This window comes from Pseudophryne corroboree, chromosome 8, assembly GCF_028390025.1.
Source record: "Pseudophryne corroboree isolate aPseCor3 chromosome 8, aPseCor3.hap2, whole genome shotgun sequence".
Classification (NCBI taxonomy): Eukaryota; Metazoa; Chordata; class Amphibia; order Anura; family Myobatrachidae; genus Pseudophryne; species Pseudophryne corroboree.
The window spans coordinates 394,022,555-394,049,619 of record NC_086451.1 but is presented as its reverse complement, the minus strand read 5'-3'; the positions used below and the strand labels follow the sequence as shown (position 1 = coordinate 394,049,619).

Below are 27,065 nucleotides of genomic sequence, written 5' to 3'. Positions count from 1 at the left end.
CTCTAGGACGTATGAGAAAACAGGATTTTAATACCTACCGGTAAATCCTTTTCTCCTAGTCCATAGAGGATGCTGGGCACCCGACCCAGTGCGTACTTTACCTGCAGTTGTTATGTTGTAGTTACACAGATGTTGTGTTACGGTTATTTTCAGCATGTTGCTGCAATTGTTCATGCCCGTTAGCATGTGTTATGTTGAATGCCATGTTGTGCGGCATGGTTGAGGTGTGAGCTGGTATGAATCTCACCATTAAATTAAAAGTAAATCCTTTCCTCGAAATGTCCGTCTCCCTGGGCACAGTTCCTATAACTGAGGTCTGGAGGAGGGGCATAGAGGGAGGAGCCAGTTCACACCCTTGAAAAGTCTTAAAGTGCCCATGGCTCCTACGGAACCGTCTATACCCCATGGTACTAAAGTGGACCCCAGCATCCTCTACGGACTAGGAGAAAAGGATTTACCGGTAGGTATTAAAATCCTGTTATTTGACAACTAGCTGTTCTATCGGTTCTTCGCACGGGAGTTTCTGATTTTCACGGTTGTACTTATAAATGAGTGTTAATAATTTGGTAAATCTATAGAGATGCGAATTTGAGATGTCTTAATAAGTAAATATTAATCCATGGTTCTTGGCGTTACCTGAGGAGCACCCGTAGCAGATACGGTAAAAAGTGACAGGACCATTTTTGTAGTTTATTAAAATCTACACACTGGAGGTGCAATCCAAATTTTGATCCAATTGTTAGCTTGGGTGCTATTGTTCATGCAACGCAAGCCACGCATCTGTAATGATGTCATTATGTCAAGCCCCTTTTCATCCCTTTAGAGGAGGTTTAGTAAAATTCTAATTACGTAGTTTTCCTATTTCCCACCTATAGAAAACCTTTGTTAAATTTCAGCTTACTAACATATCGGGAAGTAAAAGAATTAGTGATGAGTCAGTCAGTTAGTGAGTGAGGGCTTTCGCATTTATATATATAGATCATAACTGGCTTAGCTAGTATAATCATCTCACAACTCTACTGCAATGTTCTCCTCACTGGCCTCGCTTGCTCCCATCTTGCTCCCCTCCAATCTGTCCTCAACTCTGCAGCTAAGCTTATCTTCCTCTCCCGCCGCTCCACATCTGCCACTCCCCTTCGACAAAATCTGCACTGGCTTCCATTCCCCTACAGAATCCTCTTCAAACTCCTCACCCTCACATACGAGGCCATCTCTAATTCCACTGCTCCCTACATCTCCAACCTCCTCTCCCTTCATACTCCCTCTCGCCCCCTATGGTCGGCCAATGACCGTCGCCTCTCCTCTACCCTGGTCATTGCTTCCCAAGCTCGAGTTCAAGATTTTGCCCGTGCTGCACCCCTTCAGTGGAACACGCTCCGCCCGCTTCATTAGACTCTCTCCGACCTTGCAGAGCTGCAAACGGGCACTAAAAACCCACCTATTCATCAAAGCGTACCCTTCCGATGCATAACCTATTCCTGAGGCTGCTCCTACATCCCTTGCCTCATGCCTTTAACATTTCAGCTTTGCTTACATACTGCCATCAGGCTACCTCCAGCTTGCTTGCACCTCATGTCATCTATCTGTCGCCCCTTCCCACTAGATTGTTAGCTCTTCAGAGCAGGGCCCTCTTTCCTCTTGTTGTCATAGCCCTCTTCTCGACATATTTCACTCACAGCTCTCTCCTACTCAGCAACCATCTTTACCCGCTTTTTCTCCTGCTGGTAAAGGCTCATCTCTATCTATGGCCACCAGCCCCAAGTAGTACGATGATCACTCCCACACTACTTACATCTTAGCTGTATTATGTCTTGAGAATTGTGGTGCTCTTTGTTACCTGTACTCTATTTTTGTTATTTATTTACCCTAATGCTAAGTTTTGTCTCCCTGTACTGTCCTTTGTACGGCGCTGCGAAACACTTGTGGAGCCTTATAAATAAAATGTAATAATAATAATAGATATTCTATGAGCCACATTTATACACAGTTCTTTGAGCTGAAGGAATCTTCAGATCTATACAACTTTTTGTGTGGCAAAAAATGTATCAAACTCTAGATCAGACATGTCAAACTCGCGGCCTGAGGGATGCATGTTGCCCACAACACATACTTTTGCAGCTCAAGTTTACTTTTTTTTTAAAAACAGTGGAATGCGGCCCACCACTGTTGGATGAGTTACTTTTGGCCTGTCTGCCGTGATCGGAGCTAAGCTCCAATCAGGCAGCATTCATCGTTCTGCACATGCATGAGAAGTTAGTGATAGAGATGGAAAAATGTCCATGGGGGGAGCTGCTGCGCATGCCTGGCTGCCTTTGCAAAGCTCTGCCCCCCACCCCATCCCGCCTGCTCAGCGCCATTAGCACTGAAGCCATCACACTAAAGGGGGGTACACACGGAGAGATCCGTGCTTAAAATCTAAGCAATCTTGCTAGATTGCTTAGATTTTAAGCACGGATCTGCCGTGTGTATGCCCTCCAGCGATAGCGATGCGCGGCCCCGCTTATCGCTATCACCGATGCTAGATTGAGCTGCATGCAGGCTCAATCTAGCGGGTCGCTCACTTCACCGTTGTGTGAAGTGAGCGGCCCCCCGTCGGCTTTCCCCCTCGCTCAGCACATCGTGCTGTGCTGAGCGGGGTGAGAGATGTGTGCTGAGCGGTCTGTGTTAAGATCGTTCAGCACACATCTCACCCGTGAGTACCCCCCTTTAGACTGTGTCTAACTGCCCTGTATACCTAGCTGCCCTAATTGCAGGAGGATTCTTCTGGAATCTACAGTGGATTGAAAAACATCTCTCCATGAAGACGGTAAATTGGAGGGGGCTGGCACGGGAGACACAGAGGCCTTGTGGCTGGAGGGGACACAAGGAGCAAGAGGTGATACGGGGGGGGGGGGGGGGCATGTAGCTGGACTGGAGGGACAGAGGGGGGCTGGAAGTGACGCATTTTACTAGTTCACACTGATATGTATTATACAGGAGAGGGGACTGAACAGTGATATATGAGAGGGAATAACACAGCTCCCAGCTCACACTAATATGTGGTATTGTTAATATATACATGATAGGGGATCGCACAGTGATATATGAGGGGGAATAACACAGCTCCCAGCTCACTATTAAAGTTGTTTTCTTCCTGATACTTGACATTTCTCTGATTATACTTTATTGTTGGTAATAAACCTTTCAAATTGCATATGAGACTTTTTCTTTTTATTATGGCCCACACAAGACTTAGACCTTGGTTATTCAGCCCAGTTGGGACTTTGAGTTTGACATGCCTGCTCTAGATGAAGCTCAAAGTGAACAAAAGGCTTGCCTCCTTTAGAAAGAGTAAGGGATTAATAGATCTACAGTAAAATGTTTTACAATCAATAGGTCAACACCAAATGGTCGACTATGAAATGGTCGACAGTGTCAAAATGTCATCAGGGTCAATAGGTTGACATGGAAAAGGTAGACAATGGAAAAGACAAGATATAAACAAATTCAGCGCTAGTATCCGGTTAAATTTTGCTAGATTTTGTCATTAATTTTTTTTTCTTGAAATGGTGAAAAAGCTGCTACGGCAGTGAAACTAGAGATGAGCGGGTTCGGTTTCTCTGAATCCGAACCCGCCCGAACTTCATGTTTTTTTACACGGGTCCGAGCGACTCGGATCTTCCCGCCTTGCTCGGTTAACCCGAGCGCGCCCGAACGTCATCATCACGCTGTCGGATTCTCGCGAGGCTCGGATTCTATCGCGAGACTCGGATTCTATATAAGGAGCCGCGCGTCGCGGCCATTTTCACACGTGCATTGAGATTGATAGGGAGAGGACGTGGCTGGCGTCCTCTCCGTTTATAAATTAAAATAGATAGGAGAGTGAGAGTGAGACACTTCATTTACTTACTGGAGCTTAGGAGGAGTTATACTAGTGACTGATGACCAGTAACCTGACCACCAGTGCAGTTTTATAATTTATTATTATTTAATAATCCGTTCTGTTCTTGTTCTCTGCCTGAAAAAAACGATACACAGTGACTCAGTCACACTCACATACCATATCTGTGCTCAGCCCAGTGTGCTGCATCATCTATGTATAATATCTGACTGTGCTCACACAGCTTAATTGTGGGGGAGACTGGGGAGCAGTTATAGGTTATAGCAGGAGCCAGGAGTACATATTAAACAGTGCACACTTTTGCTGCCAGAGTGCCACTGCCAGTGTGACTGACCACTGACCACTGTGACCAGTGACCTGACCACACTGACCACCAGTATAGTATATTGTGATTGTCTGCCTGAAAAAGTACACTCGTCGTGTGACTTGTGTGGTGTTTTTTTATTCTATAAAAATTAAAAAACTAATTCTGCTGACAGACAGTGTCCAGCAGGTCCGTCATTATATAATATATACCTGTCCGGCTGCAGTAGTGATATATATATATTTTTTATATCATTATTTATCATCCAGTCTATACTAGCAGCAGACACAGTACGGTAGTTCACGGCTGTAGCTACCTCTGTGTCGGCACTCGGCAGTCCATCCATAATTGTATACCACCTACCCGTGTTTTTTTTTTCTTTCTTCTTTATACATACTACATCTCATTATCATCCAGTCTATATTAGCAGCAGACACAGTACAGTACGGTAGTCCACAGCTGTAGCTACCTCTGTGTCGGCACTCGGCAGTCCATCCATAATTGTATACCACCTACCCGTGGTTTTTTTTTTCTTTCTTCTTTATACATACTACATCTCATTATCATCCAGTCTATATTAGCAGCAGACACAGTACAGTACGGTAGTCCACGGCTGTAGCTATCTCTGTGTCGGCACTCGGCAGTCCATCCATAATTGTATACCACCTACCCGTGGTTTTTTTTTTCTTTCTTCTTTATACATACTACATCTCATTATCAACCAGTCTATATTAGCAGCAGACACAGTACGGTAGTCCACGGCTGTAGCTACCTCTGTGTCGGCACTCGGCAGTCCATCCATAATTGTATACCACCTACCCGTGGTTTTTTTTTTCTTTCTTCTTTATACATACTACATCTCATTATCAACCAGTCTATATTAGCAGCAGACACAGTACGGTAGTCCACGGCTGTAGCTACCTCTGTGTCGGCACTCGGCAGTCCATCCATAATTGTATACCACCTACCCGTGGTTTTTTTTTTCTTTCTTATTTATACATACTACATCTCATTATCAACCAGTCTATATTAGCAGCAGACACAGTACGGTAGTTCACGGCTGTAGCTACCTCTGTGTCGGCACTCGGCAGTCCATCCATAATTGTATACCACCTACCCGTGGTTTTTTTTTTCTTCTTTATACATACTACATCTCATTATCAACCAGTCTATATTAGCAGCAGACACAGTACAGTACGGTAGTCCACGGCTGTAGCTACCTCTGTGTCGGCACTCGGCAGTCCATCCATAATTGTATACCACCTACCCGTGGTTTTTTTTTCTTTCTTCTTTATACATACTACATCTCATTATCAACCAGTCTATATTAGCAGCAGACACAGTACAGTACGGTAGTCCACGGCTGTAGCTACCTCTGTGTCGGCACTCGGCAGTCCATCCATAATTGTATACCACCTACCCGTGGTTTTTTTTTCTTTCTTCTTTATACATACTACATCTCATTATCAACCAGTCTATATTAGCAGCAGACACAGTACAGTACGGTAGTCCACGGCTGTAGCTACCTCTGTGTCGGCACTCGGCAGTCCATCCATAATTGTATACCACCTACCCGTGGTTTTTTTTTCTTTCTTCTTTATACATACTACATCTCATTATCAACCAGTCTATATTAGCAGCAGACACAGTACGGTAGTTCACGGCTGTAGCTACCTCTGTGTCGGCACTCGGCAGTCCATCCATAATTGTATACCACCTACCCGTGTTTTTTTTTTCTTTCTTCTTTATACATACTACATCTTATTATCAACCAGTCTATATTAGCAGCAGACACAGTACAGTACGGTAGTCCACGGCTGTAGCTACCTCTGTGTCGGCACTTGGCAGTCCATCCATAATTGTATACCACCTACCCGTGGTTTTTTTTTTCTTTCTTCTTTATACATACTACATCTCATTATCATCCAGTCTATATTAGCAGCAGACACAGTACAGTACGGTAGTCCACGGCTGTAGCTACCTCTGTGTCGGCACTCGGCAGTCCATCCATAATTGTATACCACCTACCCGTGGTTTTTTTTTTCTTTCTTCTTTATACATACTACATCTCATTATCAACCAGTCTATATTAGCAGCAGACACAGTACGGTAGTTCACGGCTGTAGCTACCTCTGTGTCGGCACTCGGCAGTCCATCCATAATTGTATACTAGTATCCATCCATCTCCATTGTTTACCTGAGGTGCCTTATAGTTGTGCCTATTAAAATATGGAGAACAAAAATGTTGAGGTTCCAAAATTAGGGAAAGATCAAGATCCACTTCCACCTCGTGCTGAAGCTGCTGCCACTAGTCATGGCCGAGACGATGAAATGCCAGCAACGTCGTCTGCCAAGGCCGATGCCCAATGTCATAGTACAGAGCATGTCAAATCCAAAACACCAAATATCAGTAAAAAAAGGACTCCAAAACCTAAAATAAAATTGTCGGAGGAGAAGCGTAAACTTGCCAATATGCCATTTACCACACGGAGTGGCAAGGAACGGCTGAGGCCCTGGCCTATGTTCATGGCTAGTGGTTCAGCTTCACATGAGGATGGAAGCACTCAGCCTCTCGCTAGAAAACTGAAAAGACTCAAGCTGGCAAAAGCACCTCAAAGAACTGTGCGTTCTTCGAAATCCCAAATCCACAAGGAGAGTCCAATTGTGTCGGTTGCGATGCCTGACCTTCCCAACACTGGACGCGAAGAGCATGCGCCTTCCACCATTTGCACGCCCCCTGCAAGTGCTGGAAGGAGCACCCGCAGTCCAGTTCCTGATAGTCAGATTGAAGATGTCAGTGTTGAAGTACACCAGGATGAGGAGGATATGGGTGTTGCTGGCGCTGGGGAGGAAATTGACCAGGAGGATTCTGATGGTGAGGTGGTTTGTTTAAGTCAGGCACCCGGGGAGACACCTGTTGTCCGTGGGAGGAATATGGCCACTGACATGCCTGGTGAAAATACCAAAAAAATCAGCTCTTCGGTGTGGAAGTATTTCAACAGAAATGCGGACAACAGGTGTCAAGCCGTGTGTTGCCTTTGTCAAGCTGTAATAAGTAGGGGTAAGGACGTTAACCACCTCGGAACATCCTCCCTTATACGTCACCTGCAGCGCATTCATAATAAGTCAGTGACAAGTTCAAAAACTTTGGGCGACAGCGGAAGCAGTCCACTGACCAGTAAATCCCTTCCTCTTGTAACCAAGCTCACGCAAACCACCCCACCAACTCCCTCAGTGTCAATTTCCTCCTTCCCCAGGAATGCCAATAGTCCTGCAAGCCATGTCACTGGCAATTCTGACGAGTCCTCTCCTGCCTGGGATTCCTCCGATGCATCCTTGCGTGTAACGCCTACTGCTGCTGGCGCTGCTGTTGTTGCTGCTGGGAGTCGATGGTCATCCCAGAGGGGAAGTCGTAAGCCCACTTGTACTACTTCCAGTAAGCAATTGACTGTTCAACAGTCCTTTGCGAGGAAGATGAAATATCACAGCAGTCATCCTACTGCAAAGCGGATAACTGAGGCCTTGGCATCCTGGGTGGTGAGAAACGTGGTTCCGGTATCCATCATTACTGCCGAGCCAACTAGAGACTTGTTGGAGGTACTGTGTCCCCGGTACCAAATACCATCTAGGTTCCATTTCTCTAGGCAGGCGATACCGAAAATGTACACAGACCTCAGAAAAAGAGTCACCAGTGTCCTAAAAAATGCAGCTGTACCCAATGTCCACTTAACCACGGACATGTGGACAAGTGGAGCAGGGCAGGGTCAGGACTATATGACTGTGACAGCCCACTGGGTAGATGTATGGACTCCCGCCGCAAGAACAGCAGCGGCAGCACCAGTAGCAGCATCTCGCAAACGCCAACTCTTTCCTAGGCAGGCTACGCTTTGTATCACCGGTTTCCAGAATACGCACACAGCTGAAAACCTCTTACGGCAACTGAGGAAGATCATCGCGGAATGGCTTACCCCAATTGGACTCTCCTGTGGATTTGTGGCATCGGACAACGCCAGCAATATTGTGTGTGCATTAAATATGGGCAAATTCCAGCACGTCCCATGTTTTGCACATACCTTGAATTTGGTGGTGCAGAATTTTTTAAAAAACGACAGGGGCGTGCAAGAGATGCTGTCGGTGGCCAGAAGAATTGCGGGACACTTTCGGCGTACAGGCACCACGTACAGAAGACTGGAGCACCACCAAAAACTACTGAACCTGCCCTGCCATCATCTGAAGCAAGAAGTGGTAACGAGGTGGAATTCAACCCTCTATATGCTTCAGAGGTTGGAGGAGCAGCAAAAGGCCATTCAAGCCTATACAATTGAGCACGATATAGGAGGTGGAATGCACCTGTCTCAAGCGCAGTGGAGAATGATTTCAACGTTGTGCAAGGTTCTGATGCCCTTTGAACTTGCCACACGTGAAGTCAGTTCAGACACTGCCAGCCTGAGTCAGGTCATTCCCCTCATCAGGCTTTTGCAGAAGAAGCTGGAGACATTGAAGGAGGAGCTAACACGGAGCGATTCCGCTAGGCATGTGGGACTTGTGGATGGAGCCCTTAATTCGCTTAACAAGGATTCGCGGGTGGTCAATCTGTTGAAATCAGAGCACTACATTTTGGCCACCGTGCTCGATCCTAGATTTAAAGCCTACCTTGGATCTCTCTTTCCGGCAGACACAAGTCTGCTGGGGTTGAAAGACCTGCTGGTGAGAAAATTGTCAAGTCAAGCGGAACGCGACCTGTCAACATCTCCTCCTTCACATTCTCCCGCAACTGGGGGTGCGAGGAAAAGGCTCAGAATTCCGAGCCCACCCGCTGGCGGTGATGCAGGGCAGTCTGGAGCGACTGCTGATGCTGACATCTGGTCCGGACTGAAGGACCTGACAACGATTACGGACATGTCGTCTACTGTCACTGCATATGATTCTCTCAACATTGAAAGAATGGTGGAGGATTATATGAGTGACCGCATCCAAGTAGGCACGTCACACAGTCCGTACTTATACTGGCAGGAAAAAGAGGCAATTTGGAGGCCCTTGCACAAACTGGCTTTATTCTACCTAAGTTGCCCTCCCACAAGTGTGTACTCCGAAAGAGTGTTTAGTGCCGCCGCTCACCTTGTCAGCAATCGGCGTACGAGGTTACATCCAGAAAATGTGGAGAAGATGATGTTCATTAAAATGAATTATAATCAATTCCTCCGCGGAGACATTGACCAGCAGCAATTGCCTCCACAAAGTACACAGGGAGCTGAGATGGTGGATTCCAGTGGGGACGAATTGATAATCTGTGAGGAGGGGGATGTACACGGTGATATATCGGAGGATGATGAGGAGGTGGACATCTTGCCTCTGTAGAGCCAGTTTGTGCAAGGAGAGATTAATTGCTTCTTTTTTGGTGGGGGTCCAAACCAACCCGTCATATCAGTCACAGTCGTGTGGCAGACCCTGTCACTGAAATGATGGGTTGGTTAAAGTGTGCATGTCCTGTTTATACAACATAAGGGTGGGTGGGAGGGCCCAAGGACAATTCCATCTTGCACCTCTTTTTTCTTTAATTTTTCTTTGCGTCATGTGCTGTTTGGGGAGTGTTTTTTGGAAGGGCCATCCTGCGTGACACTGCAGTGCCACTCCTAGATGGGCCCGGTGTTTGTGTCGGCCACTAGGGTCGCTTATCTTACTCACACAGCTACCTCATTGCGCCTCTTTTTTTCTTTGCGTCATGTGCTGTTTGGGGAGTGTTTTTTGGAAGGGCCATCCTGCGTGACACTGCAGTGCCACTCCTAGATGGGCCCGGTGTTTGTGTCGGCCACTAGGGTCGCTTATCTTACTCACACAGCTACCTCATTGCGCCTCTGTTTTTCTTTGCGTCATGTGCTGTTTGGGGAGGGTTTTTTGGAAGGGACATCCTGCGTGACACTGCAGTGCCACTCCTAGATGGGCCCGGTGTTTGTGTCGGCCACTAGGGTCGCTTATCTTACTCACACAGCTACCTCATTGCGCCTCTTTTTTTCTTTGCGTCATGTGCTGTTTGAGGAGGGTTTTTTGGAAGGGACATCCTGCGTGACACTGCAGTGCCACTCCTAGATGGGCCAGGTGTTTCTGTCGGCCACTAGGGTCGCTTAGCTTAGTCATCCAGCGACCTCGGTGCAAATTTTAGGACTAAAAATAATATTGTGAGGTGTGAGGTATTCAGAATAGACTGAAAATGAGTGGAAATGATGGTTTTTGATGTTAATAATACTTTGGGATCAAAATGACCCCCAAATTCTATGACTTAAGCTGTTTTTTAGGTTTTTTGGAAAAAAACACCCGAATCCAAAACACACCCGAATCCGACAAAAAAAATTCGGTTAGGTTTTGCCAAAACGCGGTCGAACCCAAAACACGGCCGCGGAACCGAACCCAAAACCAAAACACAAAACACGAAAAATTTCCGGCGCTCATCTCTAAGTGAAACGCGTCGGTGGTAACACTGGGACCTTCAATTTTTGACACCTGCCTGTTATCCAACTATTGGGAACTGTGAACCTAAGGGACGAATTCTGGGAAAGATAACAACTCCAGGACCCTGCTACGGTCCATCTCCCGCAATCAGTACCATCATCTAATCAGTGAGAGGATCTCCATTGCTGAAGGAGTGCTAACCTACCGGAGGACTCAATACAGTGAACTGGTAATAACGGTACTACAATTTCCCTAGGAATCAGGCTTCTTTCAATGTACCCAGCATTTCAAGAAAAAAATTTTCATGACAAAATCTAGCAGTGTTGACTTTTGCCCTATTTTTATTTTTGATATTTTTTATAATTTATTTTTTATCTGTTGCAACAGTATTTTATGTCAATGTACATGAAATTTATGATACTGTAGATGTCTTAAAATAAAATTCTTTTAGTATAATTTTTTAACCAGATACTAGCGCTGAATTTGTTTATATCTTGTCTTGTTTATACTAAGGGTCTAACTAACCCTTCATTCAGCAGCTTGAGGATTTACAACATCTGCCAGCGCCATTCTACCTTGGTAGTTTTTCTTACACAGACAATGGAAAAGGTTGACAGGTACAAAAGGTTGACACATGAAAAGGTCAATATGGAAAATGGTCAACACAAAAAAGGTCAACACCACATTTTTTTTTCTATGTCGTTTTTGCTGTCAGAGCACAGGGAACCCCAATCAGTGTATCACATCCCCTTGCATGGCTCACTTTGTTGGCGATGGTTCGGGCAAAGTTATTCTTCCCAATTGTAGTCCACGTGGATGGTAAAGTATGAAAAAGGTGGGAAAATTAAAAAAAAGAAGTTGTGTCGACCATATGTGTTGACCATTGGCATGTCGACCATTTGAACCTGTTGAACTTTTGTACCCGTCAACCATAAGCACAGTTGAACTTTTATGTGTCGACCTAATGACCATGTCGACCTTTTAACCATTGCGACCTAATGTGTGTCGACCATTTGATGTCGACCTATAGACTGTTGACCTGTTCACTGTAGATTTATAATCCGGATACCTTAGAAAGAATATATAGTTTTTGTTGGATGTAGTTACGAGAACGGCGGTCAGCATGCCAGAATGCCGACAAGGGACCGAGGGCTATTCCTCTGTGTTCAAACTGAAATCTAAATTGCAGTGTAAAAATAAAGCAGCCAGTATTTACTCTGCACATTAGCAATATAACCCACCCAAATCTAAATCTCTCTGCACATGTTACATATGCCCCACCTGCAGTGCAACATGGTTTTGCCCAATTTTGTGTGCCTATCTTACATAAGTATTATAAGGTGTTACAGGAGGGAAATTCATTTTAAACTACAGAAGTAATGTACCTTCTCTATTTTGATCAAGAAACAATCTATAAAATCCCTGGGGTTATTAATGTCCAAAGTCTTCATATTGTTTTCCACTCTTTTCTTGATGTAGTCTGTTACGGAAGTAAAATTCTTCATAATTTGCATATGAGGTCCTGGTATGTACTTCATGAACTCTGGATAGGTGTTGTATAACTGAAAGAGAAACAGACATTCTATATAAACTGAATTATAAACTGTAACACACAACTGCACATTCACATGTAAACATTATCCATATTATCCATCACTATAGCTATCCATCACAGCAACTTTGAACATTCCTCCATTAACATACTTACCGCCACTTCCACTACCATAATCTACACACCGCCACTTCCACCATCATCAGGTTGTTACAGTATCATGGGCCTAATTCAGACCTGATCGCTAGCAAGCGATTTTTGCACTGTTGCCATCATATAGTCGCCACCTTCAGGAGGAGTGTATTTTAGCTGTGCAAGTGTACGAACGCATGTGTAGCAGAACTGTACAAACATATCTTGTACAGTCTCTGGCAGCCCAGAACTTACTCAGCCGCTGTGATCGCTTCAGCCTGTCCGGGACCGGAATTGACGCCAGGAACCCTCCCTGCAAACGCTTGGACACGACTTCGTTTTTCCAACCACTCCCTGAAAATAGCCAGTTGCCACCCACAAATGCCCTCTTCCTGTCAATCTCCTTGCGTTCGCCCGTGCGAATGGATTCTTCGCACAAACCCATCGCTAAGCGGCGATCCGCTTTGTACCCGTGCGACACGCCTGCGCATTGTAGTGCATACGCATGCTCAGTTTAGACCTGATCGCCCGCTGTGCGAAAACGCAGCCTAGCGATCAGGTCTGAATTACCCCCCATGTACAGATGAAGCCTCTGTTATCTTGGCTCCTTGTGTGACTAGGGCGCACCTAGTCACTGTGAGCGTCTCCATTTGGACGATCGCGCACGCCCAGATGGAGACGCTCCCCATTCGCTTGAATGGAGAGGGTCTCTGTCCACGCGCCCGGACAGAGACGATCTGAATGGGAACGTCTCTGTGCACTCCCACCGTGACTAGGCAGATGGATCGCCTAGTCATGCCGGGAGTGCACGCCTGCGCCTGGGCCAGCTAAGAGAATGCTGGCTCCATCTGTACAGCAGGGATGGGGAACCTTCGGCCCTCCAGCTGTTGTTCAACTACACATCCCAGCATGCTCTGCAACAGTTTTAGCATGGCCAAATAGCAAAACTGTAGCAAGGCATGCTGGTATGTGTAGTTCAAGAACAGCTGTAGGGCCACAGGTTCCCCATCCCTAATGTACAGCATGTAAGAATTACAGAAGCCCAAATAGGACTGGATTTTTAACATATGGCTGGGTTCTTGATTGACATCAGATTTAGTTGGACAGGAAGAAGATAGATTTTGGAGCTGTAAGTTGCCTTTCTGTTTCATGGGAGGTTTCTGTCCTCCGTGAGCTTGCCTTAGGACACCTACATTATGTTTAGACAGGTGTAAAGCCCCAGTCAAACTTCGCAGCTGTATTGAGTATACAATGTAGTGCTGAAGGTAAGAACAATGGAAAATTGAAGAGGGTGCTGCAGGATTGAGGACCCTTCTTCCTTTGGGATTTCATCTGATAAGTATGACCTTGGTGTGTTGCATTTGCTAGTTAGTTGTTTCTGATTTTACCTCTGTTCTTTTTGCTGTTTTATTCTCTTTTTTTTTATGATTTGTGTGCAGGTGTTGATATTGTATATTTATATAGGCACACACCAGCAGATATCTCAAACTATGAACAGCCCAGTTACTTAATTAGTAGTGTTTGTTTATTGAAAGAAAGCATGTACAGCCATACTCACTGTTACATGTAGACTGGTGATGGAGTGGAGCTTGAGCGGAACACGCTCAGCTCACCAGCCATTGAGTGTATACTGCAAATGGTCAGTGGTGCAGGGAAGCTGGAACAGGGTCATGTGCAGGTATTAACTTGATCTCTCATATGAGCTAAGCAAGAGAATTCTGTCTCCCACCATGTCACACTACACAATCTTAAAATGGCTTCTGCAAATACTCAGTAGAGTGCTCTGTGGCCATCTTGGATTAGGGCATAAATCCTCCCTGGAAAACAGGAAACCTGGAGTCTGAGCAGTAGCACACTTATCTTTTAACACCCGCTCCCCCCACCCTTTTGCTACAAGCTTCTCCATGTTACAGAAACATTTAATTTTAGCTTTTCTGTAGCAACCTGTAAATCAAATTGTGTTAAACACATGAAAAAGCATCAACATATTACGTGACTCTGGTCTGGTGTCCTTGGCAAGCATATTAGGAAGAATCCCCCTCACTGACAGCATGGACCATGACAACAGTTTCTCAACTCATGACTGATGTCACTGTCATGATTCTTGGTGATTCTCATCATGAATGTCACAAAGTATCTGAATCCACTAACAGACTTAACTTCCATTGGAACACACATTTCTGAATGTAGCACATATTTCCAGTTTTTTGTAGCTCTACTTCAGGCTTTCCCAACTTCGGTCCTCAAGGCACACCAACAGTACAGGTTTTAGTGATATCCAGGCTTCAGCACAGATGGTTAAATCAACATAACTGAGGTACCAATTAAGTCACCTGTGTTCAAGCCTGGATATCTCTAAAACCAGGACTGTTAGTGTGCCTTGAGGACCGAGGTTGGGAATGCCTGCTCTACTTGCTGATTTAGAAAATGACTTATGACTGTTTCCCTACAATACAGCTCTCACATTTGGGTTTCACTGGATTAGTCATAAACATTCCTGTGACCATCCCGTTCTGTAGGTTCAGAACACTGTCATATTGAAGGTGACCAAAACTTCTATGCCAGAGTTTTTGTTTTTATAGAGAGGTGGAGGAAAAGGCAGACAATTCAAGAGATAGGGAGCAGCATATGTAAAATCGTGGAGGCGGGAGTGGGAGGAAGTAATCAGTAGACAGGAGAGGCAACATGCATTTGTGGAACAAAGAGGGAGGGTGGGGATGTAAACGGAGATAAGGTAAGATATGTAATTAGGAGCAAAATGGATGAGGGCTTTGTAAGTGAGTGTGAGAAGCCTGACTTGGATTCTGAAGTGGAAGGGGAGCCAGTGTAGGTCTTTTAAGAGAGGGTAGACAGATATAGTACATTTGCAAAGGAAGATGAGCCAGGCAGCAGCATTGAGGACTGATTGGAGAGGAGAGAGGTAGTAGTCAGGTAGGCCAGATAGGAGGAGATTACAGTATTCCAATCTGGTTATGGCCAGTGAGTGGGAAGGGAAGTAGAGGGGTGGATGGGAGACAGGGTAAGGGAGAGAAGAGAAGATGGATGAGAATAGGGGGAAGTATAGAGGTGTGAACAGAGGGAAAAATAAAGGATTTGGAAGACACATAGTTATGGAGGGAGTTGAAGAAAACCTGGACATAGTGTGGATGAAGTATATAGGGGAGGAAAACTGGAAATAGGAATGGAGCTTGTGTGAGAGAGACAGCGCCATAGATTTGCAGAAGTGTTGGTAAAAGTATAGTGTTAGTAACTATGTATGCTCAATGGCAATAATTTAGTATCAAGCAGAATAAAAATGTAAATTACATGTTTACAGAAATGTAATATTAAAGTAGTGTTAGAAATACGAGAATGTAAGGGTAGGTAATTCAGACAGGACTTTCAAGTGTATAAAGGCAAAATTACATTTGTATAGATGGACATTCAGATGTTTGTGAAGCACTGAAAGTACAATTACAGATAGTTGCAGGTGAAGTGGTAAGTTATTAGAGTATCCAAGCAAAGAGTTCAGTGGTGAGTATCCATGTTATACTGTACATTGAAGAGATGTGTAAACTTACATTTGTTGTTTTAAAGCTGTCCTTCTGTATTACTTACTGTTGTTATATTTAAATTCTAACTACACTTTGTAAAAAGTACAATTAGGATTGATGTGCACAGCCTCACATCGGCCACAGCCGCAAGAATGAATTTTGTTTAATGAGACCAACCATGTTTTTGCAGTGATTACTACCAAGCTTCCCTGTTTACAGGGGTCGGGGTCAGGTTACCGGTGGTCGGGATCCCGGCGGTCAGCATACCGATGCCGGGATCCCAGCTGCCAGGATGCTGGCAGGGGGCGGGTGTAACAAAGCCCCTTGCGCGCTCGCTGCACTTGCCACTCTTTGGGCTAGGTTCTATTCCCACTCTATTGGTGTTGTAGACACCCATGAGTGGGAATAGCCCTGGGTTCCCTGCCGGCATCCTGGTGGCCTGGATCCCTGTGAAGGTATGCTGACCACCGGGATCCCGACCACCAGTCATCTGACTACATCCCGCACTAGCAGTTTTCTGCCTTACATACTCAGTAGCAAGGGTTTTAAAGGTCTAATACTCCCTCTCTGAAGCTGGTAGTGTCATTGCATGACTGTCATGGGTTCAGGATTTGTGGTTCCCAGAGGTTCTCCTGATACAGTAGGAGTTGTGGAACTGAAGTGGAGGAACTGTGGTGTATGAATGTAGGTCTTCTGCATAGACGAGAGTGATTACGGCACCAAGTAGCTGACGGGAGAGACTGGTTGGTCTTGGTATAACACTGAACTAACTGGACTGGAAAGACTGAATGTAGACTGAGGCCGTGATGAGCTGGAATGTCTGGTAATGGAGAGTCTGTGGCCAGGCAGGACCTGACTTAGGAACCTAAGAGGGACTTTAAAGTTTGGAACACCCTTTTTTTGCTATTAACGGATTCTGCTTTTGATTGTGTCTACTGCTATCATGTTGGCAGCTTCAGCTTTTTATGGATGCTGCTGAGTTCGTGGTGTTTCTGTACCTCAAAAGAAAATGATATATGACACCATAGGGTTATTTGTTTGTTTGAAAAGTCAGTTGGGTGTCTGTTTTTTCCTTTTTAATAGACAGGAAAAAACAGACACCCAACCGACTTTTCAAACAATTGCATATCCCAGCATGACTGAATTACTGTGTTTTGAGTGCCTACTGTAATCCTGAACCTTCAGAACCAACTTGCTGAGTACTTCACCTAAAACAACCCCAATGTCAGACTGGGGCATGAAGGGCACACCAGGGAAATGCAATCACAGGGGCCCACTAAGGGGTGATGCCATATGCTGGAAAAGGTGTGGCCAAGTGACCAGAGAGGAGTGGCCAGCCATTATATACTACCTAGCATAGTATATAAAGCAAAAGAGCTCTACCTCGCTGCCCACTTCAAGCTGTTGTGTAGGTGCCTGGGTTACACCAGGAGAGAGCAGTAGTATATGTTTCTGGGTTACAACAGTAGTGAGCAGTAGTATATGCGCCTGGGTTACACCAGGAGAGAACAGAAGTATCTGTGCCTGGGTTTCACTGGGAGAGAGCAGTAGTAACTGCGCCTGGGTTTCACCGGGAGAGAGCAGTCGTATCTGTGCCTGGGTTTCACCGGGAGAGCAGTAATATCTGCGCCTGGGTTTCACCAAGAGAGAGCAGTAGTATCTGCACCTGGGTTTCACCGGGAGAGAGCAGTAGTATCTGCGCCTGGGTTACACCGGGAGAGAACAGTAGTATCTGTGCCTGGGTTACACCGGGAGAGAACAGTAGTATATGCGCCTGGGTTTCACCAGGAGAGAGCAGTAGTATATGCGCCTGGGTTACACCGGGAGAGAGCAGTAGTATCTGCGCCTGGGTTTCACCGGGAGAAAGCAGTAGTATCTGCACCTGGGTTTCACCGGGAGAGAGCAGTAGTATCTGTGCCTGGGTTACACCACTAGAGAGCAGTAGTATATGTGCCTGGGTTTACACCGGGAGAGAGCAGTAGTATCTGTGCCTGGGTTTCACTGGGAGAGAGCAGTAATATATGTGCCTGGGGTTCACCGGGAGATAGCAGTAGTATCTGTGCCTGGGTTTCACCAGGATAGAGCAGTAGTATCTGCGCCTGGGTTACATCAATAGAGAGCAGTAGTATCTGTACCTGGGTTTCACCGGGACAGAGCAGTAGTATCTGCGCCTGGGTTACACCAGGAGAGAGCAGTAGTATCTGCACCTGGGCATGTTTTTATTTATGCACAGCTTCCATTTTATAACAAAATATAAACATTATAATCATATTTACAATTATATACATAATAAATAAATAGAGATCATTACATCATGATATTTACCCTTTACATAACTCAAATATGTTTTCCATCACTTTATCATACTTTCATTTTAAACATTTTCCTTGATCCACATAATTTCTGTGAATCCATTTCAGGGAACCCCCCCCCCAACATTTCCCACTTAGCTGACTCAACATTTAACACACATTTATCCATCTATCATAAACCCTCCACCTCCATACACTCCCACATTTATCCACAATCCTACCTTCATTCATACCTTTCACCCTCCATACATACCGGACTACCAACAAATAATTATAACTAGAGTAACATATCTGCATATTTTAAGGTGTATGTAAACCCCTTCTTTAAAAAAAAAAAAAGAAACAACAAAACCTAATCAGCTGAGAAAAAGTGACCAGGACAGAAAAGAACCTGAGACTGAAAAGAGGAAATCTTCCACCACCCACTAAGGGGGTTTCAACTGGCGCCACAATCTGGACCAGCTGACAGTGTCCAATCTCTTCTTCTCCAGATCCATCATCCGACTCACCTCATGAAGAATACGACCCACCACCTCTTCACAGGGAAGGACTTTTCCTCTCAAACTAACCAGACACCGTGCCAGCCACGTGTGGAACCTAACCGCTAAGCTGACTAAAAAAATTGTGCCTAAATCAAAGCCCCCATACCCTTTGAATGCCCCGTAGACCCATTCCGGGTAACTGAGCCCCGAAAGACAAGGGATGCCTATGGCACCCGACACTGTTTTGTAAACCTTTATGTTAAAGGGACATCCACAGAAGAAGTGGTCCATGGTCTCCTCCTCCCCTTGACATTCCTCCCGTGGGCAAACACGTTCATCTGCACTTCTAAATTTGATGTTTCCCCTAACATAAAGCTTCCCTTGAAAAGAGAACCAGGCAATATCCCTAAACTTGAGAGGCACCCTCTGGGAATTTACCAGATTCAATCCTTCTGTGAGAACATTACCTGGGCAGTCTTTCAGGGCCAATGGGACATAAAAGTGGGAACACAAGACCCTCTTCCCCAACTCCTTTCTCGAGAGATCTCTTATATCACCCACCTGCAGGCCCCATCGCCTAATCACTTTCAGACACTGGATCACATAGATCGGGAGGTACCCTCTCTGAGCCCGAAAAATTCTCAGCCTGCCATCCTGTAACCATACTCTAATAAAGGGAGACACCCATTCCCTAAAGCCATTTACCCACCGAGGGGGCGTCTCTAAGCAGAGACCACCGACATTTAGCTTTAAAAAAGCTGTTACAAAAAAGACTACGGGGTTTACCATATCCAAGCCCCCTTCTGCCCTCGGTCTGTAAGTGATACCTCTTTTCACAATGTTCAGCTTGTTCCCCCACAAAAGTAGAAAAAACAAGGAATTCATTCTAGTCCACAAAGATTGCGGCAAAAAACATACATAGCTGACATACAAAAACATTGGGATCAGGTAAGTTTTACACAGGTCCACCCTTTCCCTCAGAGAGAACTTCCATCCTATCCAGCTCTTTACTGTACGGGTTGCACCATCCAGTTTCCCGACCAGAAAGCTTCACACTTGTCCTGATTGATTATGGAACCCGAAGCACTTGAATATTCCATGATCAGTTGGTCTACATCACGTGCCTCTGCCACCGATGACAGGACTACTGTGACATCATCAGCATAGGCTACTACACTCAAAGGAAACTCTGGGTTCAGCTGCACCCCTTCCAACATGCCGCCCTCAACCCTTCTTATAAAAGGATCGATTGCAAACACGTACAAAAGAGGGCTCAGGGGACACCCCTGACGAACACCAGAGTCTACTGAAAATGCAGGCCCTACCCAACCATTCACAAGTGGGAAGCTCTCAGCCTTTTTATACAAAACTTTCAACCAATTTACCGCCCTTATAGGGAAACCATACCTTTCAAGTAAGGCCCACAGGTACTCATGATTGACCCGATCAAAAGCCTTAGACTGATCCAATGCCAGCAGAAACTTATTCAACTTTCCAGCCCAGCACCTTTCAAGAGCCTCCCGGACACCAAGGACAGCAGTAAAGGTACTGCGGCCCTTTACAGTACAGTGCTGGGAAGGCAAAAGTACAAGCTCTGAAAATTCCCTTAGCCTGTTGAAAAACATTTTTGCCAGAATCTTTCTGTCCGTATTGAGAAGAGCGATGGGGCACCAGTTCTCAATATGGACCGGGTCCTTACCTTTGGACAGCAAAATAAGAGCTGACTGTCTCATGGAAGGAGGGAGTTCACCCTCACCCAGGCTAGTATTATATACTTCCGTAAGATGAGGAGCCAGGATATCTGAGAATTCTTTATAGAATTCAGCTGTTGAACCATCTGGTCCTGGAGATTTTTTGGGAGTTAACCTGCCAATTGTCTCTCTGACCTCCTCCACACCTATTTCGCTGTTCAAACAGTCAAAAGAAGCATCTGGCTCCACAAGACCAGGTGTCTCCCTCAGAAATGCCTCCATCGTTTCTCTGTCAAGTGCCTTCGCAGACAAGAGTTCAGCGTAATAGGACCTGATGACTTTTAGGATGCCTTCCTCACCCTTCTGAAGCACACCCTCTCCATCAACAAGCCCTCTTATCTCTTTAACATCAATCCCCCTTCTACAACTCTGGTAGGGATCCGGGGAGTGGTACTTTCCGTAAGCCCTCTCCAAAATCAAAGAAGATAGACGGCTATACTGATGTTCTCTCATCTGTGATTTCACTCGGGAGATTTCCCCACTATCCTCCTGTTCAGAGATCAGGAAATCTAATCTCCTTCTTAGAGTATAGTAGGTATTTTTTTTAACCAAGTTTCTTTTAACTACTAGCCTCCTGAAAAGACTTCGGGCTCTCTTTTTTACTTCCTCCCACCACTCCGATCTACTCCAACCAGCCTCCAACAGTGACTCCTGCGCCTGAAAAAACTCCCTGAAAGACTGTCTCACTTCCTCTTCCTTGAGAAGCTCAGCATTCAGATGCCACAAACCCCTTCCTTTCTGGAAGGATTGCGAGGCATTCAAAACAAAACTTAAGTACCCGTGATCGGAGAACTCTACAAACTTTACCTCTGAAGGTAAAGTGCTTGAGGACTCCTTAACAAAAAAACCTGTCTATTCTAGATCTGCGCTGACCACAAAAGTAAGTGTACCCCGTGAGGTCTGGTTGATGTTTAACGTGTACATCAACCATACCTGCCTGACTAGTCATACTAACTAAAAAATTCTCATCATAGCCCAGCCTCAGTCCTCTGGAGCCTCCCCTGTCTTTTGGCCTAATGATGGCGTTGAAATCGCCCCCAAAGATGACTTGCTGGGCCGTGAAAAGAAAGGGTTTAACCATTTCAAAAAGACATTTCCTATCCCAGCGAGACTGGGGGCCATAGATATTGATAAGCCTAAGGTTATGTCCTCTTAAAGTGACATCCAAAATCATACACCTTCCCACTTGTAACTCAACAACCTTGCGCACGGTTACCATGTCGGTAAAAAGTACCGCCACCCCACCGTACGGCTCAGCAGCAAGAGACCAAAAAGAGGGCCCGCGTCTCCACTCACTTTTAGCTTTGTGAAGGGCTGCTAATCTGTTGATCCGGGTCTCTTGTAAGAACAAGATGTCCACGTTCTGGTTGTCAAAAAACTCAAAAGCCAGATACCGAGCACGTACAGATAACAGAGAAGCCACATTCATTGTGGCACATCGAATAGGATGGGGATCCATGGTTCCAGATTGTTGGAATGGACTATGCACATACATTACTCTAATTATCACCACCACCCCCACCACCAACACCACAATCCATACATGCCACCCCATTCCCTTCCTCAATCACAACCACATCCACACCCGCCTCTTTAGGACCAGGGTCAGGGGGTTCCCTTGCATCCAGTGACCTAGGGCCAGACACATTATTTTGATTGCTCTGACTCTCAGATTCACTATCTGCCTCTTTCCCTATCACCATCACTTCCTCCTCAGCATCAACCACCTCCAAACCTACCTCCTCATCCTCAAACAGTGGCTTCCCAAACTCCTCCTCCTCTTTTCTTTGCTCCAATTCAATCCCTATTGGATCCCACTCTAAACTTTCTGCTGCAACATCCTCTATTTCACTGTCTGCATTCCCTTCTCCCTCCTCCCTCCTTCTCTTCCCTACCATCTTAATTACTTCTTTCCTTTCTCTGTTCTTTCTTCTCTGTCTTCTAGGTTTAAGTCTTGGTTCCCCTTTTTCTAGAACCACTTCTCCCTCATCTTCCTCATCTGTCAATACGCCAAACCTATTTGAAAGAATCACCTCTTCCTCCACTTTCCTCTTTGTTGTTTTTACACCTTTTTTTCCCACCTGAAACCAGGATTGGGACTGGGATTGAGGCTGTGATTGGGCCTGAGGCTGAACTTTGCTTCCTTCTGACACTATTTTTCCAATTTCCCATGACATTTCTTTCTCTTTGTTCACTTTAACTACTCCACCCCTAGTAATTCCCATTTCTGAACTACTACCTTCCTCAAAATTCATACAACCCCTGTTGTTATGATTTGCCATGGGGCAACGACTGTAGGGATGTCCCATCTCCCCACAAAGGTTACATTTCACCTTATTACATGTTCTAGATGTATGTCCACTCTCCCCACACATCGAACATTTCACACCCCCACAGTCACCACTGAGGTGGCCAGCCTCACCACACTTAAAACATGTCCTTGGTTGACCAGTATAAAATATCTGCACCCGGTCTCGACCTATGTACGCAGCAGATGGAATATGACGCACACCGGTCTCCCCAGGATACAGACGTACACTGGCCAACCAAGCACCTCCCCACACTCCCATTGTGTGGTGGTTTTCCTAATGTCAGATTGCAATTCACATTGCCTACTTAACCAAAACCTGATATCTTCCATAGGTATAGATTCATTGCGGACCAGGATGGTCACTTTTATGTCATTTTGCTTCTCCATCAAATCCGCCTCATACTTACAGTAACCATTCTTGTCCTTGTTTACAAACCACTTTCTCCAAAAAATAAACAATGTTTCCTTATTATAAAAGCTGACATCATACTCAACAGATTTTATAGGGTGAATACAGGCATATAAATCTCTGTAAGTAACCCCAAGAGAAAAAATTAACCTTAGAAAATCAGTCTTAGGTGGGGGTTCGCCATCACCCACCCACCTAAACTGTACAAGGTTTCGTCTCCCTCTCTGGCCACCACTACCACCACCAAATCTTGTATCCTTATTTCCAGAATTTTTCCCCATATCTGCCGCCTTCTGTGCATAAGACATTTCATCAGGGTTAGGCTTACCCGCACTCCCTCCACCCTCTGTCACTGAAAAAGAAACAAGAGGAGCTAAATTGACATTTTCACTTTGCAGTTTCCCCCCCACATTTTTATCCTTTCCTTCTGGAATGTCTTTAGAATTCTTTTTCTTTACTTCTGCACTGATTAACGACAATGCTTCCTTCACCCTGGCAGGAGCTGGAATGTTCCCATATATTAACTCTGCAACTACTTTCTCACCAGCATCCAAAGTCTCTGGATCTAGAGCTGGCAGACCTTGAGCCAAACCATCAGTTATTACAGTTTTCCTCACTGCCATTCCCACACCTCCCTGCACATCTTTGGACACAGCCTGCACAATTACACTAGGACCTGCATCAGATTCAAGCAAAATGTTAATAGGCTCATCCTCCATGCCACCCTGTGCCCTGCATAGACCCGACGCCGGATCCTGCCCTCCGGTCCCCACCAGCCTGTCACCTATAACAGCATTTTCATTACTGCTACCATTGCCCGGCACCTTGGAAGCCAAGGGTAACCCCCGGGAATCCCCTCCTGACAACACCTGCACAGATCTTACCTTGCTTGGTGCACCACCAGGGATTCCCGAGCCGCCGTCTGCTCCCCTCGCCTCTGCTTCCGTCTCCATAACAGCCGATGATGCTGTATCCATAAAAACCACAGCCTCTTCCTGGACAGGCAAATTCTGGAGCTCATCAATAACTGGGGATTCCTCCATCTCCACACCCTCTTCCTTCTCCAGGTGAATCAACTCCTTTGATGAGGGTGTAACCTGATTTCTATGCACTGCAGTTAACTCCTTCCCTGCTGGTATGGAAACTTTTGCCTTTTTTTTCTTTCCTTCAGATTCCTTCAGAGATGTTATTCTGCCCTTTATATTGCACATGGTTGCTTGTATTTCATCCATTTCACCCTGGATCCTGACCCGCTCCAAATTGCCAATTGTATTACACTTTCTCTTGCGAGCATAATTCCGGGAATTAAGATTAGCAGCTTCTGCCATTAATTCCTTTAGGCCGAAATGGACCCAGTAATCTTCCTCTGAAACATCATCATCACAGTCTGAGTCCTCTGTATCTGAGATATCTTCTGTTACATTGACATTAACCCCTTCCTTGCCTGGAGGCTCAGCCGCTGTGGCGACTGTACCGTCCCCACCAGTAATCTTACTGGCAGAGGTGCCTTCCACAGGCTTAGGGGTACACAATCTTCCTGCCAATCCCTGCTGCTTCACAGGGGCTCCGGCAACACTGCTGGTACTCCTTGTAATCCGTGGCTGGCTGATTCCACCGTCCCTTCCTGTCCCCCAACCCCTACAGCTGGGGAAGGGAATGGCGCGAGGGATGCCTGCCCCTTCTTCATACCTCTGGAACCCGAAGGCAGCAGCCCCGGGTCTGGGCCTTCCACCTGCTGAAACTTCCACTCTCCCCCTGCTAAGAGCAGCAACTCCTGCCCAGGAATCCTGCAGGGGGGCGGGCACTCTCACTCTGCTGCACTGCTAGGCTCTGGAGCTCAGGAGCTCCTGCACATACGTCTGCACACCAGGAGAGAGCAGTAGTATATGTGCCTGGGTTACACTGGGAGAGAACAGTAGTATATGTGCCTGGGTTACACCAGGAGAGAACAGTATTATTTGCACCTGGGTTTCACCAGGAGAGAGCAGTAGTATATGCACCTGGGTTACACCAGGAGAGAGCAGTAGTATCTGCGCCTGGGTTTCACCGGGAGAGAGCAGTAGTATCTGTGCCTGGGTTTCACCGGGAGAGAGCAGTAATATCTGTGCCTGGGTTTCACTGGGAGAGAGCAGTAGTATCTGTGCCTGGGTTACACCACTAGAGAGCAGTAATATATGTGCCTGGGTTTCACCGGGAGATAGCAGTAGTATCTGTGCCTGGGTTTCACCGGGAGAGAGCAGTAGTATCTGTGCCTGGGTTTCACCAAGATAGAGCAGTAGTATCTGCGCCTGGGTTACACCACTAGAGAGCAGTAGTATCTGCACCTGGGTTTCACCGGCACAGAGCAGTAGTATCTGCGCCTGGGTTACACCGAGAGAGAGCAGTAGTATCTGTACCTGGGTTACACTAGGAGAGAGCAGTAATATCTGTGCCTGGGTTACATCGGGAGACAGCAGTAGTATATGTGCCTGGGTTACACCAGGCGAGAGCAGTAGAAACACATAAAGACCCCAGTATAGTGCCAGATACAAATAATGACCCCAGTAATGCAGTACCAGATAAACATGCACCCCCAATAGTGCCAGATACACATACGCCTCCAATAGTGCAGTGCCGTATACACAGATGCACCCAGTAGTGAAGTGCCAGATACACAGATGCCCCCAGTAGTGCAATGCCAGAAACACAGATGCCCACAGCAGTGCCAGATACACATACGCCCCCAGTAGTGCAGTGCCAGATACACAGATGCCCCCAGTAGTGCAGTGCCAGAAACACAGATGCCCACAGCTGTGCCAGATACACATATGCCCCCAGTAGTGCAGTGCCAGATACAAAGATGCCCCCAGTAGTGCAGTGTCAGAAACACAGATGCCCCTAGTAGTGCAGTACCAGAAACACAGATGCCCACAGCAGTGCCAGATACATATACGCCCCCAGTAGTGCAGTGCCAGATGCACAGATGCCCCCAGTAGTGCAGTGCCAGAAACACAGATGCCCACAGCAGATCCAGATACACATACGCCTCCAGTAGTGCAGTGCCAGATACACATACACCCCAATAGTGCAAGATACACCTACACCTCCAGTAGTGCAGTGCCAGATACACAGATGTCACCAGTAGTGCAGTGCCAGATACACAGATGCCCACAGCAGTGCCAAATACAAATACACCCCCAGTAGTGCAGTGCCAGATACACAGATGCCCCCAGTAGTGCAGTGCCAGATACACATACACCTCCAATAGTGCAAGATACACATACGCCTCCAGTAATGCAGTGTCAGATACACATACACCCCCAATAGTTTAAGATACACCTACGCCTCCAGTAGTGCAGTGCCAGATACACAGATGTCGCCAGTAGTGCAGTGCCAGATACACAGATGCCCCCAACAGTGCCAGATACCCAGATGAACCCAGTAGTGAAGTGCCAGATACCCTCAGAAGTGCAGTGCTAGATGTCCCCAGTAGTGCAATGCCAGATACACAGATGCCCCCAGTAGTGCAGTGCCAGGTATACATACGCCCCCAGCTGTGCCAGATACACAGATGCCTCCAGTAGTGCAGTACAAGGTACACATATGCCCCCAGAAGTGACAGATACACAGGTACTGCCCACACAGTGCCAGATACACAGGCACTGTCCACATGGTGCCAGATACCCCCATAGTGCTGCTTACCTCCGCCACCGCCTAGGCTCTGCTGCTAGTCCTGGTGCTGGGGGTCGGGGAGAAGAGTGCAGTGTGTGCCTCTACTCCCCTCAGTTTGCGTCTGCAATCACCGCCGCCGCCCGGGATCACCTGCTGTTCCCGCTGCTGGTCCTGGGGCCGGGGAGCAGAGCGCAGTACGTGCTTCCCCTCCCCTCAGCCGAACTCTGCGATCACCCGCCGCCACCAACTTCAGTTCTGCTCCTGTGGCTGGGATGGGAGCCGGGGAGGAGAGCGCAGCGAT

General features: G+C 46.3%; 1 protein-coding gene across 3 annotated transcripts in view; it reads right to left on the bottom strand.

Moving 5' to 3' along the window:
• The window catches only part of LOC134949254 (cytochrome P450 2F2-like), a 272,832-nt gene that overhangs the window by 26,040 nt on the left and 219,727 nt on the right, over positions 1 to 27,065 (bottom strand). For all 3 annotated transcript variants that reach the window (XM_063937735.1, XM_063937734.1, XM_063937736.1), the window contains exon 9: positions 12,017 to 12,193. In XM_063937735.1, coding sequence (XP_063793805.1) covers positions 12,017 to 12,193 — 177 coding nt within the window. The remainder of the gene's footprint in view (positions 1 to 12,016; positions 12,194 to 27,065) is intronic.